Source organism: Falco peregrinus, chromosome 10, assembly GCF_023634155.1.
Source record: "Falco peregrinus isolate bFalPer1 chromosome 10, bFalPer1.pri, whole genome shotgun sequence".
NCBI lineage: Eukaryota > Metazoa > Chordata > Aves > Falconiformes > Falconidae > Falco > Falco peregrinus.
The window spans coordinates 5,809,316-5,824,111 of NC_073730.1; the positions used below are offsets into that span (position 1 = coordinate 5,809,316).

Genomic DNA, 14,796 nt, shown 5'->3' on the forward strand with positions numbered 1-14,796 from the left:
ATACTTCTGTTACAATATGCCTACATTTGGCTTCAATTAAATTCAAATACTTTTAGTATAAAATATTTGTCTTGTTATTCCAAAAGCAACAGAGCTAAGAGTTGTTTCAGAGCTGGAGAAGGAAGACAAGCATGGAACCAGAAGACTCCCCATACTATACATTTTTTGAAAATTATGACCTTCAACAGACAAGGTGAAACTGAGCCAGCTTGAATAATGATGATAAATATTCTGTGGGAAATGGAACAGTATACTACAAAAGTTAAAACTGAACTGTAATGTAGATAGCTGAAAGTCATTCTCCGATTCCTCAGAAGACTCAACTTCTCTTGGTATGAATGGAATTCTATTTAAGTGATTTTTAGAACGCAGTATTTCCTGATCAAGGAAGAATTCCTAACTTACAGCGATGCCACATGGGCAAGTCAGGGTTCCTAATAAACTCATACACCTGCAGTCAAACATCAGGTAGAGCCTTCAGGCTTTGTAATAATCCCCAGAATTTCCAGCCATTCTCATTTCCCTCCTCTAACGCTCCCACCTTCACTTTGTCTTTTTGCACCAGTGCAAGGTAAGGGAACTACAGCGGAACTACAGCTATCACTGCTCTCACAGCACTAACACACAGCACCTCAGTTTACAGCTACTGTACACCTTGTCTTCTGGTAAACTACAGCGTCCACTGTAGCAGCAGAGAAACCACACACACAGCTTACACAGTTGAGATCAAATTCCACCCACTCCTTAAGTTATCCTTAACTGTTTCCTTATCAGCAGCATAAGGAAACAAAGCTCCACTTATTCGAAAGCTTTGGAAATATTCGGGTGAAAAAAGGAAGATGCTGATCTATAAAAGCAAGATACAGCTGTGACTTCTTGTGGGGAAAACAGAGGGAATAATCACTTTCTGCACGCTGGTAATTCCTTGCCATCAGAAGTTATCTTGCTCTACACTTGTAAAGTATTTTGAAGCGTCCCTTATATGCTATTTAATGTTTCATCATATAAAGGCACAGTGAAGGCTAGTAATTAGCATGTTCAAGGGTACTAGCATATACATTACTCACATCAGATGGATTAAAAGGGGAAAATGAACAAAGTGCTGCTCCAACTTAAAATCATCAGCACCTGACCATTACAGGAAACAGCTCAAGAAGAGCATAAACATCCGTCAGTGTTTTTCAAAGACTGTTGGCTCCTTCGACACTACGATAGGAACAAACAACTGCTACTCTTCCATTTCCCTCTTTTAGAGATCAAGCACAGAGTCATCTTATAATTTATTCTGTGTCTGTGCTTGGAAAATGGAATGTTATTTCTCCAGACATTTTCCCTAAAGTGCAAGGCCATTTCATAATTAGTTATATTCTGTCTCCACTCCCTACTAGAACAGTCACCAGCACTTCTTGCAAAAAGCTTTAAATCCACATTAAATCCTATTTAAAATGTGTCAAAAAGCAGGAATGACTTGAGAAGAAAACTTAAATAAAGGATAACCTGTGATACTTGATTAAGAAAAAACTGCACTTGCAAATCCTCCACTCTGTGCGGCTGACATGAATACAAAAACAGTTTCAATGCATTCATATTTATAGCTCCAATTATGAAGAAAGATGTCTTCTACAAGAGAATGCTGGGAAAAGCCCCAGTTGTTATCCTTTGTTAATAAGTATTATTTTAACAAACAGTTACGCATCACCAAGGTAGCATTGCATGCAAACATCTTGATGTGATCTGAACTACTGTATTCTGCCAAGCACTTGCCAGTACTTCACACAAAACTGGCTGGTCACATATAACTGGCTTCCCTGATGTAGCTGAAGCACTACTGAAGCGCCCTCTCAATGTGCTGCATTCTCTGTTAAAATTATTTTGCTGTGCTTGATGAGAACTGAGCCAGTCATTGCTCTGAAGTAGGCAGAAAATACAGACATAGCTAAGAGCAAGCTCCCCTAAAACACGCTGCAGCCTTTACACTTAAAGCCAATTTTTTTTAAATTAAAAAAGAAAAGCCTCATTTTTATTTAAAGTGAATAAAACTTAAACTAAATTCATGGAGAAAAAAAAAAAAGAGCAGGGGTTTCTATCCCAGCTGTATTGCTGAACTCTGTCCTGTGACATTGGTCCTTGCCTTCCAAAGCTACAAGATACTCCACTGCAGCAACCTCTGCCTGGTTCCCTTTTGTCCCCAGGTTTCTCCCATCCCCTGACAGCTGGCTGTGCCCCACTCCTTGCTGCAGTTTGTTACTCTTCATATGGGCTGCAGCTCGCAGGTGCTGAGTCTTCCCTGCCACAGCCCATTGCCTGAAACTTTTTTCCCAAAGCTGGTTTCCTCCCTAGAGGGGCTGCAGAGCAACCCTCCCTGCCCTCAAGACATCTTCATTTGACCCATTTGTTTAAGAGAATCTTGTCATGTAATTAAGAACCATCCATTCACTAGGTAACAATTACTCTAGCTGCTGTCACACTGTTACTCAATTATGAATGAGGCAATCTAGGCAATTGTGAAAACAGCTTCTAATTCTGCAAAACAAGCCTTAAATCTAAGGTGTGCCCCATGGGACAACAATGCTGCTGCACATTCAGCTTCTATACTCCAAGCCATTTGTTAACCATGTCTCAATCTAGACAACATAAAGGATAACCTCCAAGTGTCCTATTCCATGCTAAATACAGGAGAATTTATCAGTTTATGTTTATACCTCTGTAGTATTTCAACAGCAGTGTTTTTTAACTACTGTGTTTATACCACCATCTAGTAGAAAGACAACCCTACTTTCAAACATTTGCGTCCTCAGAATGAGCATCAGCTAAATTGTTTATTGTGGCTTACGTCCTTCGTTGTAAATAGAGAGCAATACATGTGCCCCCCAGAAGTGACAGGATGAAGTTTTCCAAATTTAGCAACTTCAAAGATTGGCCAAGAACAGCAAAACTGGATGATCCGAGTAACACATAAATATGTATGTATAGCAACATTCCTGTGCAGGGAAGAAGTGAAAGCTGCTCTCAAAAGCAAGTCTTTTCTGAAGACTAGGCACTGTAAGAGGTAACGGATGTCAGAAGCTGAACACCACACAAGAGGAACTCACCCGAGACACGTGTCATCCTGGTGGAAAAATAGCAGTGCTCTAGGTCCTCAAAATGAGCTGTGAGCCGCTTGCGTCGTGAGGCTAGCGTGCTGTTATACCACGGCTGCTTTTTGGTCTGAATGGAAAAAAAAAACCCACTTCAGAAAGGTAAAGCCAGGCCTGGGTTCCATTTCAACAAATTTTACCAAGTTATAAACAATTGATACATTATATGTGAAGGGTAAGAAATGTAAAGTGACAACAAATGAAGATCTTGCCACTCTCAACAGCTCTTAGGGTCCTACGCTGCACCCTTTCACTTGACAAACAAGAAAGGCTGTGTTTAGGCAGTTCTTGTTTCCTGAACCTTTGCAAATTTATCAATTCCAGTCTCACACACAGGACAGACAGCAGCAGCCCTTTGGGAGTCACAGCTTGCATTTATACAGATAGACAGCAGAGGCCAAAGATAGCAGGCTTCCAGCTTCACAAATCAGACTGTACAACAAATACTTCCTAGATCCCTGGCAGAGTTCTCATTAAAAAGAGAAGGAGGTGTTTAAAGAGTTAGTGAGTTGCTTCAAAAGAAGTAATTTAGTAACTCTCTGTAAAGCTAAGCAAATAAGGATAGAAACAGAAGACACCATTGAGTTCAAAGGTTAATTGAATAGTCCATGAAACTCGCCATTTCCCAACCTACCCAAGCAATAAGAGGCAGAAGCAAAGGAGTGAAATTACGTAAGTAAGCTCTCCTGAAGCAAAACAGAAAATACTAGTGATTAAAACAAGAAGTACTGTAAGAACAAGGAACAAGATCCCCTACTACACAAAAAGCATGACAAGCACCTTGCTTTAAATTACATTTAAGACGACTCAGATATCACATACTGAAAGCTCATGGGGAAGTTTAAAGTAAGATTTGAGACCTACCAAGCTCCTTAATGAGCCACCTCCCTGACCACATACAAGGTCTGCAATGCCACTCAATGGCACTAACAAACCCACTCCATGTACAACTGCCCCTCAATCCATGCAGAAGAATGAGCTTGCCCTCGTTGCAGCCATCAAGAATGAGCTAAGTTTACAGCCCACTCAAATTCTGCTTATACCTGTATGAACAGTAATCTAACATTTCAGGGAATAAGCAAACCCCAAGCAATAAAGCCCTGCAGACACCACATCCCATGTGGGGCCCCAGCCATACATTGACACTATGACACAGACTTGCATGTTGATGGCACCTACGGTCTGTGCAGCTTGTTTTGTATTGAAAGCAACTCCAACCTCAACACACAACTAAGACACTGGACAGTAACCCTACAGCAACAACTTTCGACCACAATTTTCTCAAGTTTCACAGCTTTAAGAAATGCTTAACACAACACTTTCACAGCATCCTTGTATTAATTCTGTGCACCAGCTTGCAAGGGCTCCAGCTTCTCTCAGCGCATCAGGAATGATTAGGGCTCAAGATAACTTCAAGCAAAAAGCAATCACTTCAGTCTTAAGACGAGCCACCTGCAACATGATGAGCAATAGAACCCAAGGCCAAGCCTGATCTGCCAGATGAGTCCAGTCCACATCAAGATGGAATCAATCATGGTAAGTATACGCCTGCCTCCAGCTCTCCAGAGGCAGATCCCTACAAGCAGGTCTCAAGCTGGCACATGGCAACCCAGCTGTTCTGGGAATCAATCTGTATTAACCCATCTCCATCAGATCCTCCTCACCCAAGCATTTTAAACTGCTCACGTTTTACCAAACATACATTCAGTTTCTCTTAAGTCTGTTCCCTGGCTACTTGTTAAGCAATGCTGGGAAATGGGGGGGGGGGGGGGAGGGGGAACCTACAACTGAAAAGAAACCATACCCAAGCAATTTTTATTCAGCTGCTAAAACTACTATGGTTGTCCAAGTTGAGGATTAGCTTGGATTGCTCAGTTATCATCAGGAGCTATTTTACTGTTTTATTCCCATCAGGTGCGCTGAAGAGTTTTCTAGCAACTGGGGGAAAACTTCATAGCTACACTCAGGATCCTTATTTCTAGCAGAAAAGAAAGGTACTGCCACTAAATACTGCCTGCAGAATTCCCCAGGGCCTACGTCCCCTATTGTCCACTATTTACTTCTGAAGTTCACTTCCTGGAAGAAAACAGTCTTGAAGCTTTGCAGTATATAAATTCTTCTCCAAAATGTTTCTGAGTAATGTGCTGAGTAATTATATTGAGAAAGAAAGCTATTCTCTCCATCCCAGCATAGCTTATTACTGCCTGCGGTGCGCAATCTGTAGTATTGCCATGACTGACAATTAGGAAAAGGTACAATTGAATCTTTATTCTTACAACTGTTTTTATGGTAAAGTCTTGCTGAAGTTAGGCTACCTTTGAATGAAGTGTTTAACTTCAAGAGTTCTCTTTCAGCTCCCCATCCAAATGTATATTAAAGTTTAATACAAAAATTTGTACTAGAGTATGATCTTGCACTCTTGAGGACAAAAAAATAATAATTGCATTTGACAGAAAAGATTATACTCACACAAATAAGACTGTCACATGCAGAATGACTAGAAAGCCTAGGCTGTTTGGTTTTAGGCTGCTTGTTTTGTGTACTTACCAGCCACATAGCTATGTTATTGATTTTATCTTTGAAATAGAAAGAAAAGTAGGAGACAGGTAGTGTCAGTGGAGAACAAACACACTACCAGAATTCTGAACATAAGCTTTCCACATTTCACTTGCCCTCTGAAGTGAGGTAGAGCTACAGTTCTTTGTTCAAGCAAAAGCCTCCCAAGACCACAGAAGCAGGAACAACAATTAATTTTCCCACAGACTAATAGATGGAATTTTCTAATTACCAATTAGTTATAAGCTGCAAACCCAAACCCCTGCATGCACACCAGCCCAAAATTCAGGTCTTTTTTCTTCGTATCAGCTACTCCACCAAATAAGATCCAACAGCACTTCCACCTGTTAATTTACACTGTGTGCCATGGATGGCTCACCACCAAAGGACACCAAAGGCACAAGCTGGCATATCACCAACAGTTTGTCTGTGTAAATCAAAACTGTTTAACCTTTTTGAATCTGTGAGCTGGATATCAGTGTCATCTTCCCAGCCCAGCTGAATCACTCCAAGCTGCAAGACTACAGTAGTGCTGTTAGGCATTTGGCAGGCGCTGCAGATCAGACAGTTTGGAGGCTGCCTGCCAAACAACTTTACTGTGTACACAACTTTTTATTCTCTATGTGAATTTATAATACAGTCTGTAAAGCCTTAATGGGGGCAAACTACAAGACAGCCGTATGTTTGGAGGATTAATGTTTCTTGTTTTGAAAGTCAAGCTTGATCTAAAGCTATTTAAGTCAATGCAAAGGGTCAGGGATTTGCCTTTCTTCCCAAATGCTGCCCACTTGGGAGATGAAGAGCAAAAAATATCCCCTATTCCATGGAAGGGTCAGCTTTGGGAATAAAGTCAGACGTCTAAATATATTACTCCAGATTTCTCCGATAGTGTCAGTGTAAACACTCAAAACCATGCAGTCATTCCTACAGCTGTAGTCTTGGCTCCAGTTTGCCCATATAAACCAGTTAAAAGCATCTGCGAGACTCGAGCTGACCAGCATGCGGGAAATGGATGTAGTTATGCCTGATCTCTGCCCAACCTCCACGTTCACTCTCCTGTCCCCCCGGGTGCAGACACATGTATTACCTTACCTGAGAGCTGCCACTGAAGCCTGGGGACTGGCTATACTCCGTGGAGTCAATGAGACTACTGCAAAACCAAGAGAAATAGTCTGCTTAAATCACTGTACAACCATCCTTTATCATTTTTAACCTGTTTACTATTCTCCCCTTTACATCCTGCAGCATACTTGCCATTGAAATCCATTTTACAGACAGGGAACACAAGGTTATTTTTTGTCTGGGAGGATTTTTTTCTTTTTTTAATACAGGGATCTCCTACAGCAGAATGCTGTCACACACAATTACGTGTAGTCCCATCTAATAATTTCTAATTAGAATGCAAAAGCATATCTTTTGTATGAAATACACAGGATGAGATATTTTGAAAATAACATGCTACCATTGGTTTTCAGTTCCTTTAAAAAAAAAAAAAGTTTAATGCCATGGCATTTGAAACAGCACTGAAGAGAAAAGCTAGAGAAATCAGCTTAAGACAGACACCAATATTCCAGACATATCTGAAGACAGACAAAACTGACAAGTAATGAAATACAGAAATAAACTAGAAAATACTGATAGCCAAGATTACTATTATTAGAAAGTGCTATACCATAGCTACATAGTATCTATAATGACTCAACATACCTTAGATACACGTTTTCAAAATGTAGCACTGATATGCAAACTCAAGATATTTAACTTTCAAAACTGCAAAAGGTTATACTGATATAAGCAGAAAACATATGCAAGAATACTGAACCACCTATGGGCAAAATATTTAGCTCTCACAGTAAGACACCAGAGCCAGATAAAAACACCCTTATGACTCCAATTCAAAATACTTTTAGGATAAATAAAAGGTTACTACACAAGAACACCATTTTATTAATTATCCAGAACCCGTTACAAACACCACCACAATCATTTCTAGAAGTCTTTATAACTCACTTGCTTCTGCTACGTCATTTGGACAGAAAAGAAACTATCTGGGTTTGTTATTCTCAGATTTATGAGGTAACCTTAGATTTAAACATTTCTTGGGAAAACTGAAGGTTTCTTTAAAAAGCTGCTAGAATACTGATAAAGGTTCCAGGTTCTTTTGAATAGATGATTGTACCTATTGACATTTGCCTAAATGCTGCTAGAACTGATGCACAGATTTGCCATTCTTGGTCACAAAACAAGTGGTTTGGCTGAATTGCCAGTCAGGGAACCTGTAAGTCTAAAAGGATGAAACAGTGGTACTAGTGCTTAAATGTTTCTGAATGTTTTAAGGCTCTCCAGGAGGTGGAAGGAAGTAGAAAAAGAAGATGAGAGATGATTTTAAAGTCTCAGTGGTTAACTTCTAAAATAAGATTGATTTGGCTTCTGTTACAGGCAAGACAAAAGCTGCAAAACAAGAAAATCTGAGAGATAAAAATCATTGTTTGCTGCAAGCTATTGCAAGGGAGAAAACAGCAGAGCTGTTTCAGCCATGGTCAGGGATAATGAACTTTAAATTAGAACGTGGCCACATGAAATAATGAAACACATACAGCACATCCTGCCAGGAACTGCATGAACAACAGTCTCTGCTGGAAAGTGATGAAAAAGTACTCCATTCTGAGACAGGTACAGTGGCAATTAACAGCAAAACACACAGAACTTATAGCATCTGGTCTCATTTTGCTGCAGGTTGTCTGGTGATGTAAAGCCTTCAAGAAAGCAGACGTAATCTCCCTAACCAGAATACAAATTCAAAGTCATTTCTGTGCAGTGCCTGTAGCCGAGTTAACTGGCATATGCTTGAATGTTTTTCCTTTTAAAAACAGGAAGCAAATAATCAGAAAATCACAAGAGCTCCCTCTGAATTCTTTTTAAAAAGCTGTAACATTAGGTTCAGTTAGGAAATTCAGCTACACTAACATGACAGATTTAAAAACCTGTAACAACAAAAACACTGCAACCCATGGACTATAAATCCCATTTGTTACACCTTTAGAGGGGCAGAAGGGGGTAATTAGAACAAATGGAGGGGAAGGAGATCAGGATTTTACCAACTAAATCAGAGTTACCAAGACACTAATTTTTAGATCAGAATTTTCCTCCAGAAATTGTTAGTGACAGTGTTATTGCTATTACTCATGAAGACACAGTCACAAAGAAGTTGCTTATTTGTATCTCCTGTTTGCACCATTTACTGGTAGCAAAAGTAGCATGCGCACCTGTTCAGAAAAAACATACAGAGAACTATTTGTTCTTTTCCCTTATTCTTCCCCTCTTGTTCTCTATTAGTATACAAACCCAGCAATCTGCAACACTGTAAACAAGTGCTGTGCTATTACCCAATTTAATATTTCATCATACCCTGTACAGGCTTAAGGGAAAACACGTGTTTCTCGAAGCCTAGAATGTGTTGAACATGATAACCATACTTTTTTTTGCTACAGAACTTAAGGAAGATGTGGGCAGGCATAAAAAAATTTCACATTTTGATGTTAAGAGTGTGGGAGAAAAGCTACAAACAAGAAATAGAGAATTAATGAAGCAAGCCTGAGATTTAGAGGAAGTAGATGAATAAGGGGCAAGTCACTAGAGACCAGATAAAAACAAACTCTCAAGAACTCTATTTTCTTGAACTTTAAATTCAAAGGCTAAAGAGATTCTTCTTTATCTGAGTACAGGTCTGTGATAACCTTGTATAAAATTCTACCAATGTCTTACAGTACAATTATATTTCATTAGCAGGGTGTTCAGCATGTTAACAAGTTATATTCCAATTTAGATATACCATTTTAATTCACTGATAAGTCATACAGTCTCCACAAGTTTAATAACATTTTAACATGGAAGTGCAACCACCTCAAACTATATTTGTATTTCATTCTTAGTGGTTCACAGCATCTCTAAAATACACTTCAGAGATTAAATATTTCAGTTAACAGAGCTGAAAAGAAATCAGCATATTTTGAAGCTCCTATCAGTTGTTCTGCAGCATTCTTTCCAAGGTGGAATCAAAGTTACAGTTTTTGAGATACTCTCCAAAACTTACATTTAATGTTGAAAAGAAAATTAATTTCAAGTGGTAGACCTTTAATGGAATCCGTGTTCTGGTAATTCAAATCAATTCAATTACTTGATTTACACAAAAGTGTCAGGGATAGGGCAGAGACAGAGGTTACAAGAGTCTGGCAACAACTGACACCTATTCAGACACTTCATGTATTATTTTCTCTTTAACAACTCAAGACTACTTAACACAGGAATATCACAGAAAAAAAAACCAAACCCACACAGAAAAGGGATCTTCAAGCTGAGAGAAAAGGCCCGTCTCACATACTGTAGAAACCCCCTAAATATCCTATTATATCACACCTTTTTTTTTTTTACTATTGGTATTTTGTACCAAAGGAAAAGCCCAAAAGTTCAAGACACAGCCAAGATGGAACCAGACAGGCATAAGAAGATGGGGCAAGAAAGAACCAACGGTCTCTGCACCTGCCATGGTCTAACCCACCACCATCTTCCAGCAGACCTCAGGTGAAGCACATCAATCCAAAGTCACTAAAATATTTTGGATGTTATCTTTTTAAAAGCAGGAATGAGAATGATTGACCCTAGGGATGTGAAATAAACAGGCATAAAGGAATAAATGGAAACCTCAGTAGGTTGTGATACTAGTGTAGGTATCACACAGCAGATTCCACTGCCTGCCCACCCGTGTTCCCCCTGCCCTCAACTCTTCCACCAGAACTCTTGGGCTTAAAACATTACTGCAGCTGCCAACAGATAAAGTTCTTTGGTAGCTTGTTTATTAGCCTGGCTCAAGTAAGGGGCACATTTCTACTCATAAGTACAATCTCCTATTAAATAGAGAAAGGCTTCTAGGCCTGAAGGCTTTCAACACATAACAAATTCAGCCCAACCAACACTCAAGCTTTCCCCAAGCATCAGTACCATGAAGCAAACAACAAGCAATCTATTTAATAGCCAATAACCATTAAACTACTAGTAGAACCCAGCAAGTATCCCATCAGCTTCACAAAACTGCTTCTTGGCAGAAGAGCAGCAACCCACGCAAAAAAGCAACGCACCTGCACACAAAAAATTAAACAAGCAGTGAAGAGCTGAATAACAAACAGTTCCCATCCATCCTGGCCATATTCCTGTGCTTTCCCTCAGGACCAGCCAGGGCTTCACAGAAACATGAGAAATTCTGGTCTCAGTGTCCAGAAATAGCATCTTTGTACGAAATCCCAGCCAACAGTGCTAGGCTCCTTACCAGAGCACTTATCTAAATCTCCACAGGGGAGAAAATCTGATCATTTTTTCTTACTTCTGGGCTATTAAGTTTAGAGCTGCTAACTGCAGAAAAAGTACCAGTACAATTTCATAACAGAAGTCAACAGTTTAGAGAACTCTTAATAGTAGAGATAGAGATTATAACTCACTAATGTAACCTGGCCCTGTGATGCAAGAGCTTTCTTACAATAAGACGACAAGGCTATAAAAGGAGGGCACTTCAAACCCTGGCATATGCAACTTGGACACAAGAAGTACCTGCAATTTTGCCATCAAGAAACCAGACTATGCGATATTCCAGACAAAAATCCAGATTGAAAATGTTCTTAGAGGCATTTCATTAAATCAAAATAGACAGCAGATAAACAGAATCAATACACTATGTTTTAACTTTTGACCCTGTCAGCCCATACCTTTAGCCATTCACAGTGAGTGGGGACACCAAAGGACACCAATATCATACAAAATTAAGACTTTCACACGTCAAGTAGAACTGCTTAATGTTCAGAAAAGGTAGCATGTATTTAATAGTAATGTTTCACACCATAGCCAAGCCTTATGACTCAAGTTCTCTGATCCACACGCTACATTTAAAAGCATCAGCTTTCCACAGCAACTGGTTTAGAGTAGACTTTTCATCCCACTGCAGACTCTGGTGGCTTCTTCTTCACATATAATTTTATACCGATCAAAAACAAAAGGTGTAAATATGGCACAGCACTGAAAACTGGTTTTGCTTGTGTTTTGCCCATGGCACGGAGAGGACTAGCAAGCACAGTGCAACATGTACAGCTTGAAATACAAATTCTGACTTGTGAGCTCCATACCTGTGTGAAGGTGAGGGAGCCTCGAACTGTGGCACCGTGCTGTCCTCACTGACTGGGGAGTACAAGCCACTCATTTCCTGGAACAGAAAGCCACGTTACAGCAAAGCTGACAAAACATGAATAGTAGGCACTGCCTAATGTATGGTGTTCACACAGTAATTTTTTGTTTTTCTAAGCAGTTAACCAACTGTATCTATATTTATTCAACTCTCACCTAGAAGTCTTTACTATACCCGAAGAAACACTGATTTTATTTCCCCCTCCCAGTTATCATTCTAACAGAATTTCAAAAAATCCTAAACTGTGGCGCTTTTTGCCCCCAGATAGGCAGTTCTGGCGTTTAAGCTCAAAAAAAAAAATCCATGCATTTGGTTACCATCCAGTTGTTTCTAACCCAGCACCTCCCTTAAACATGGCAGAACAAACAAGCTGTAACTTTATTTTTGAGCTTGGTGCAAACTTATCTAAGAGCCTTTGGAGCTGGAAAGTAATACTGGATATGTGTCACAGCAACAACAGCCACGAGACAATAGGGCAAAGGTGGTATCACACCCCAGACTTTAAAAAGGATCTAACAGTTTTCCATGGGGCAAGTACAGAAGAGACAGACTTTGCACATAAACTTGGCTTTGCCATTGCCAGACTAAATCACTGCTGCATACCCAGTGTGAGACTGCCTTTCATCCGTTTTAGAAATGGAAGCTATGCAGGATGCTGCAGCTCATTAGTTAGGGGGGCAAAGTGTTCCAGGACAACATTAGTGGTGCTTTTCAAATTCCCACTAGGTGCCCATTAATTGTCAGGTAGAAAGTAGGATATTTGTGACAAGAGGGATCCCAGGCTTCAGAGGTCAGAACCAAGGTCACTATCACACACCTGACAGGTACCCCAGCTCCAGACCACTGAAAAGCCTGATTAAAGAACAGAAAAGTAGGTAGCTAGATATTCTTCAACAGATCCCACAGCTTTGGGAATAGCTTTTCCTAGATCTGAAGGCCTATTTTACCAGTCTCAAGGAAACTTGCTATAACATGAGATTTATATATATAACAAATTTATTGCCCAAGAGCTGAGAAACGTTTAGGGAAACAGGTCTGAAAAATGCTGTTATCTACCAAGTTAAAATTTGTGTAGCTACCAGCTGAAGGGAAGTTTCTGCAGTTGTCAGTTCTATTTGTATTTTGGTAATTCCTCAGCATGTGTATAAATTGGAAGTGAAGAAATCTAAAAGGCTTTTGGGCAGTGGCTGGGAGCTTATGTTGACTGCTCAAGACAAGCAAGAAGAGAGAAGCAGACCTGCAAACTGATTCACAAGAAGCTTTAAGGGAATGCTATTTTGAGAGGTGGCAGTCTGATGCATTCCTGAAACATCAGTTTCCTATTCAAAGATCAAACTACTAGGATGATTAGAGGGAAGGACCAAGGAGGAACCTAAGGACTCAGTAAGGACAGAAGGATTGAGTTGATGGGTTTACAAACACTTGGAGAATAATTCTTAGCAAAAAATCTCAAGAGATTCCCATCATTAAAGAATTAAGATAATTATAGCAGGAGGCAGCAGATTGCTTCTGTTCCGATATGCAGAAGGCACTGGTCCTGCTCCCACCCAGTTTCTGCATCACAGCTCTCTTGTGCACCCCCCAGTACCTCTCCATTTTAAGAGTGGCACACCGCTAAGATTTAAGCAGCCTGTGCAAATAGCCAGAACACTGCAGCATACAAAAATCCTAAGTTATGATCAATACAGTGGCTGCTGATTTCTAGCAATTATTCTAAATACCAACACAAAGAAATTGAAATATATGATTATATGAGTTAGGTTTCAACAAAGCCCCCTCTTACCAACCTGCAGCTTGCACACATCAACTAAATGAACAAATTAAAGAAAGAGCATCATCTGTTCATTTTCCCATTACTGACTCAAATGCCATAAATTTAACACAGCAGCCCCAGAGCAAAGCAGACAGCTTGATGAAAATGAAAAATTGCCAGAGTCAGAACAATGTCTGGGCACCTCACCTCTACTCGTTTAATATCTTCTTCGAGAACACTTAGCTCCTTCTGGATCTGCTCCAATTGCTGTGGATAAGAGAACGGGAGACATCTAAATCAATCTGCACTGCACCACCAACAGGGTAAATTACAATCTTTTCAGAGAGGAACCCGAACCATCTTAACTGGCATGCTACACAATTCAAAAGTCACTAGGAAGTTCATATGCATAGATTAATATAAGGGATGCACGCAAACCATGTTTAAGATAAAGTAGTTATTGTGGACACTGCAAAACAAGAGCACGAGGTACTTTGATATCCATCACCTGGAGACACACATAATTGAAAGTAATACTATTATGCTCCTCTAACATCTTTCATGCAAGGTATTGATAACTGGTTCACAAACACTGAATGTAATTAGAAAAAAAAAACACCATGCAAGACAGTGATCATTTCACCTTTCAACAAAATACAAAATGCTTTGCTAAAAGGTCTCAAGAGTCTCTTGCTAGCAGTCAACCTGCCATTTGTCAATTTAAACTTACTGATAACTTTTTCTAATAGGCAAAACCCCACCTATTATGACCATGGAAAGATTTGCTTCTGGCACCAAGCAAGCACCACATGGCATTTCTTTCAAAGGTGTGATACTTACCTTGGATTACACCATAAACTCAAATCAATTAGAGGGCTATCCCTGAAAGGGTCAGAAGCGGACTTCCCCTCTCATCAGCCAACATTTTCCCTTCTTTGTGTCACACAGGATTTTTCAAGTTTTTCCAATTACTTTTCAGTCAGCCAGCAACCTGGCTTCACTCACCTCTAGCAACTATGAAGCCACAGACCTGACAACTGCTCACCCCTAAGCGAGAACATCATCTACTCACCAGCTCCAATTCTCACCCTCATTTAGAAGACATGTCCCGTCCAAACACC

At 39.9% G+C, this 14,796-nt stretch overlaps 1 protein-coding gene across 2 annotated transcripts in view; it reads right to left on the bottom strand.

Moving 5' to 3' along the window:
- Positions 1-14,796, bottom strand: part of COP1 (COP1 E3 ubiquitin ligase) — a 127,711-nt gene that overhangs the window by 90,114 nt on the left and 22,801 nt on the right. For both annotated transcript variants that reach the window (XM_055815075.1, XM_055815074.1), the window contains exons 7-10: positions 13,883-13,942; positions 11,864-11,940; positions 6,786-6,843; positions 3,093-3,207 (exon numbers count right to left, since the gene is read on the bottom strand). In XM_055815075.1, the coding sequence (XP_055671050.1) occupies positions 3,093-3,207; positions 6,786-6,843; positions 11,864-11,940; positions 13,883-13,942 (310 nt within the window). The remainder of the gene's footprint in view (positions 1-3,092; positions 3,208-6,785; positions 6,844-11,863; positions 11,941-13,882; positions 13,943-14,796) is intronic.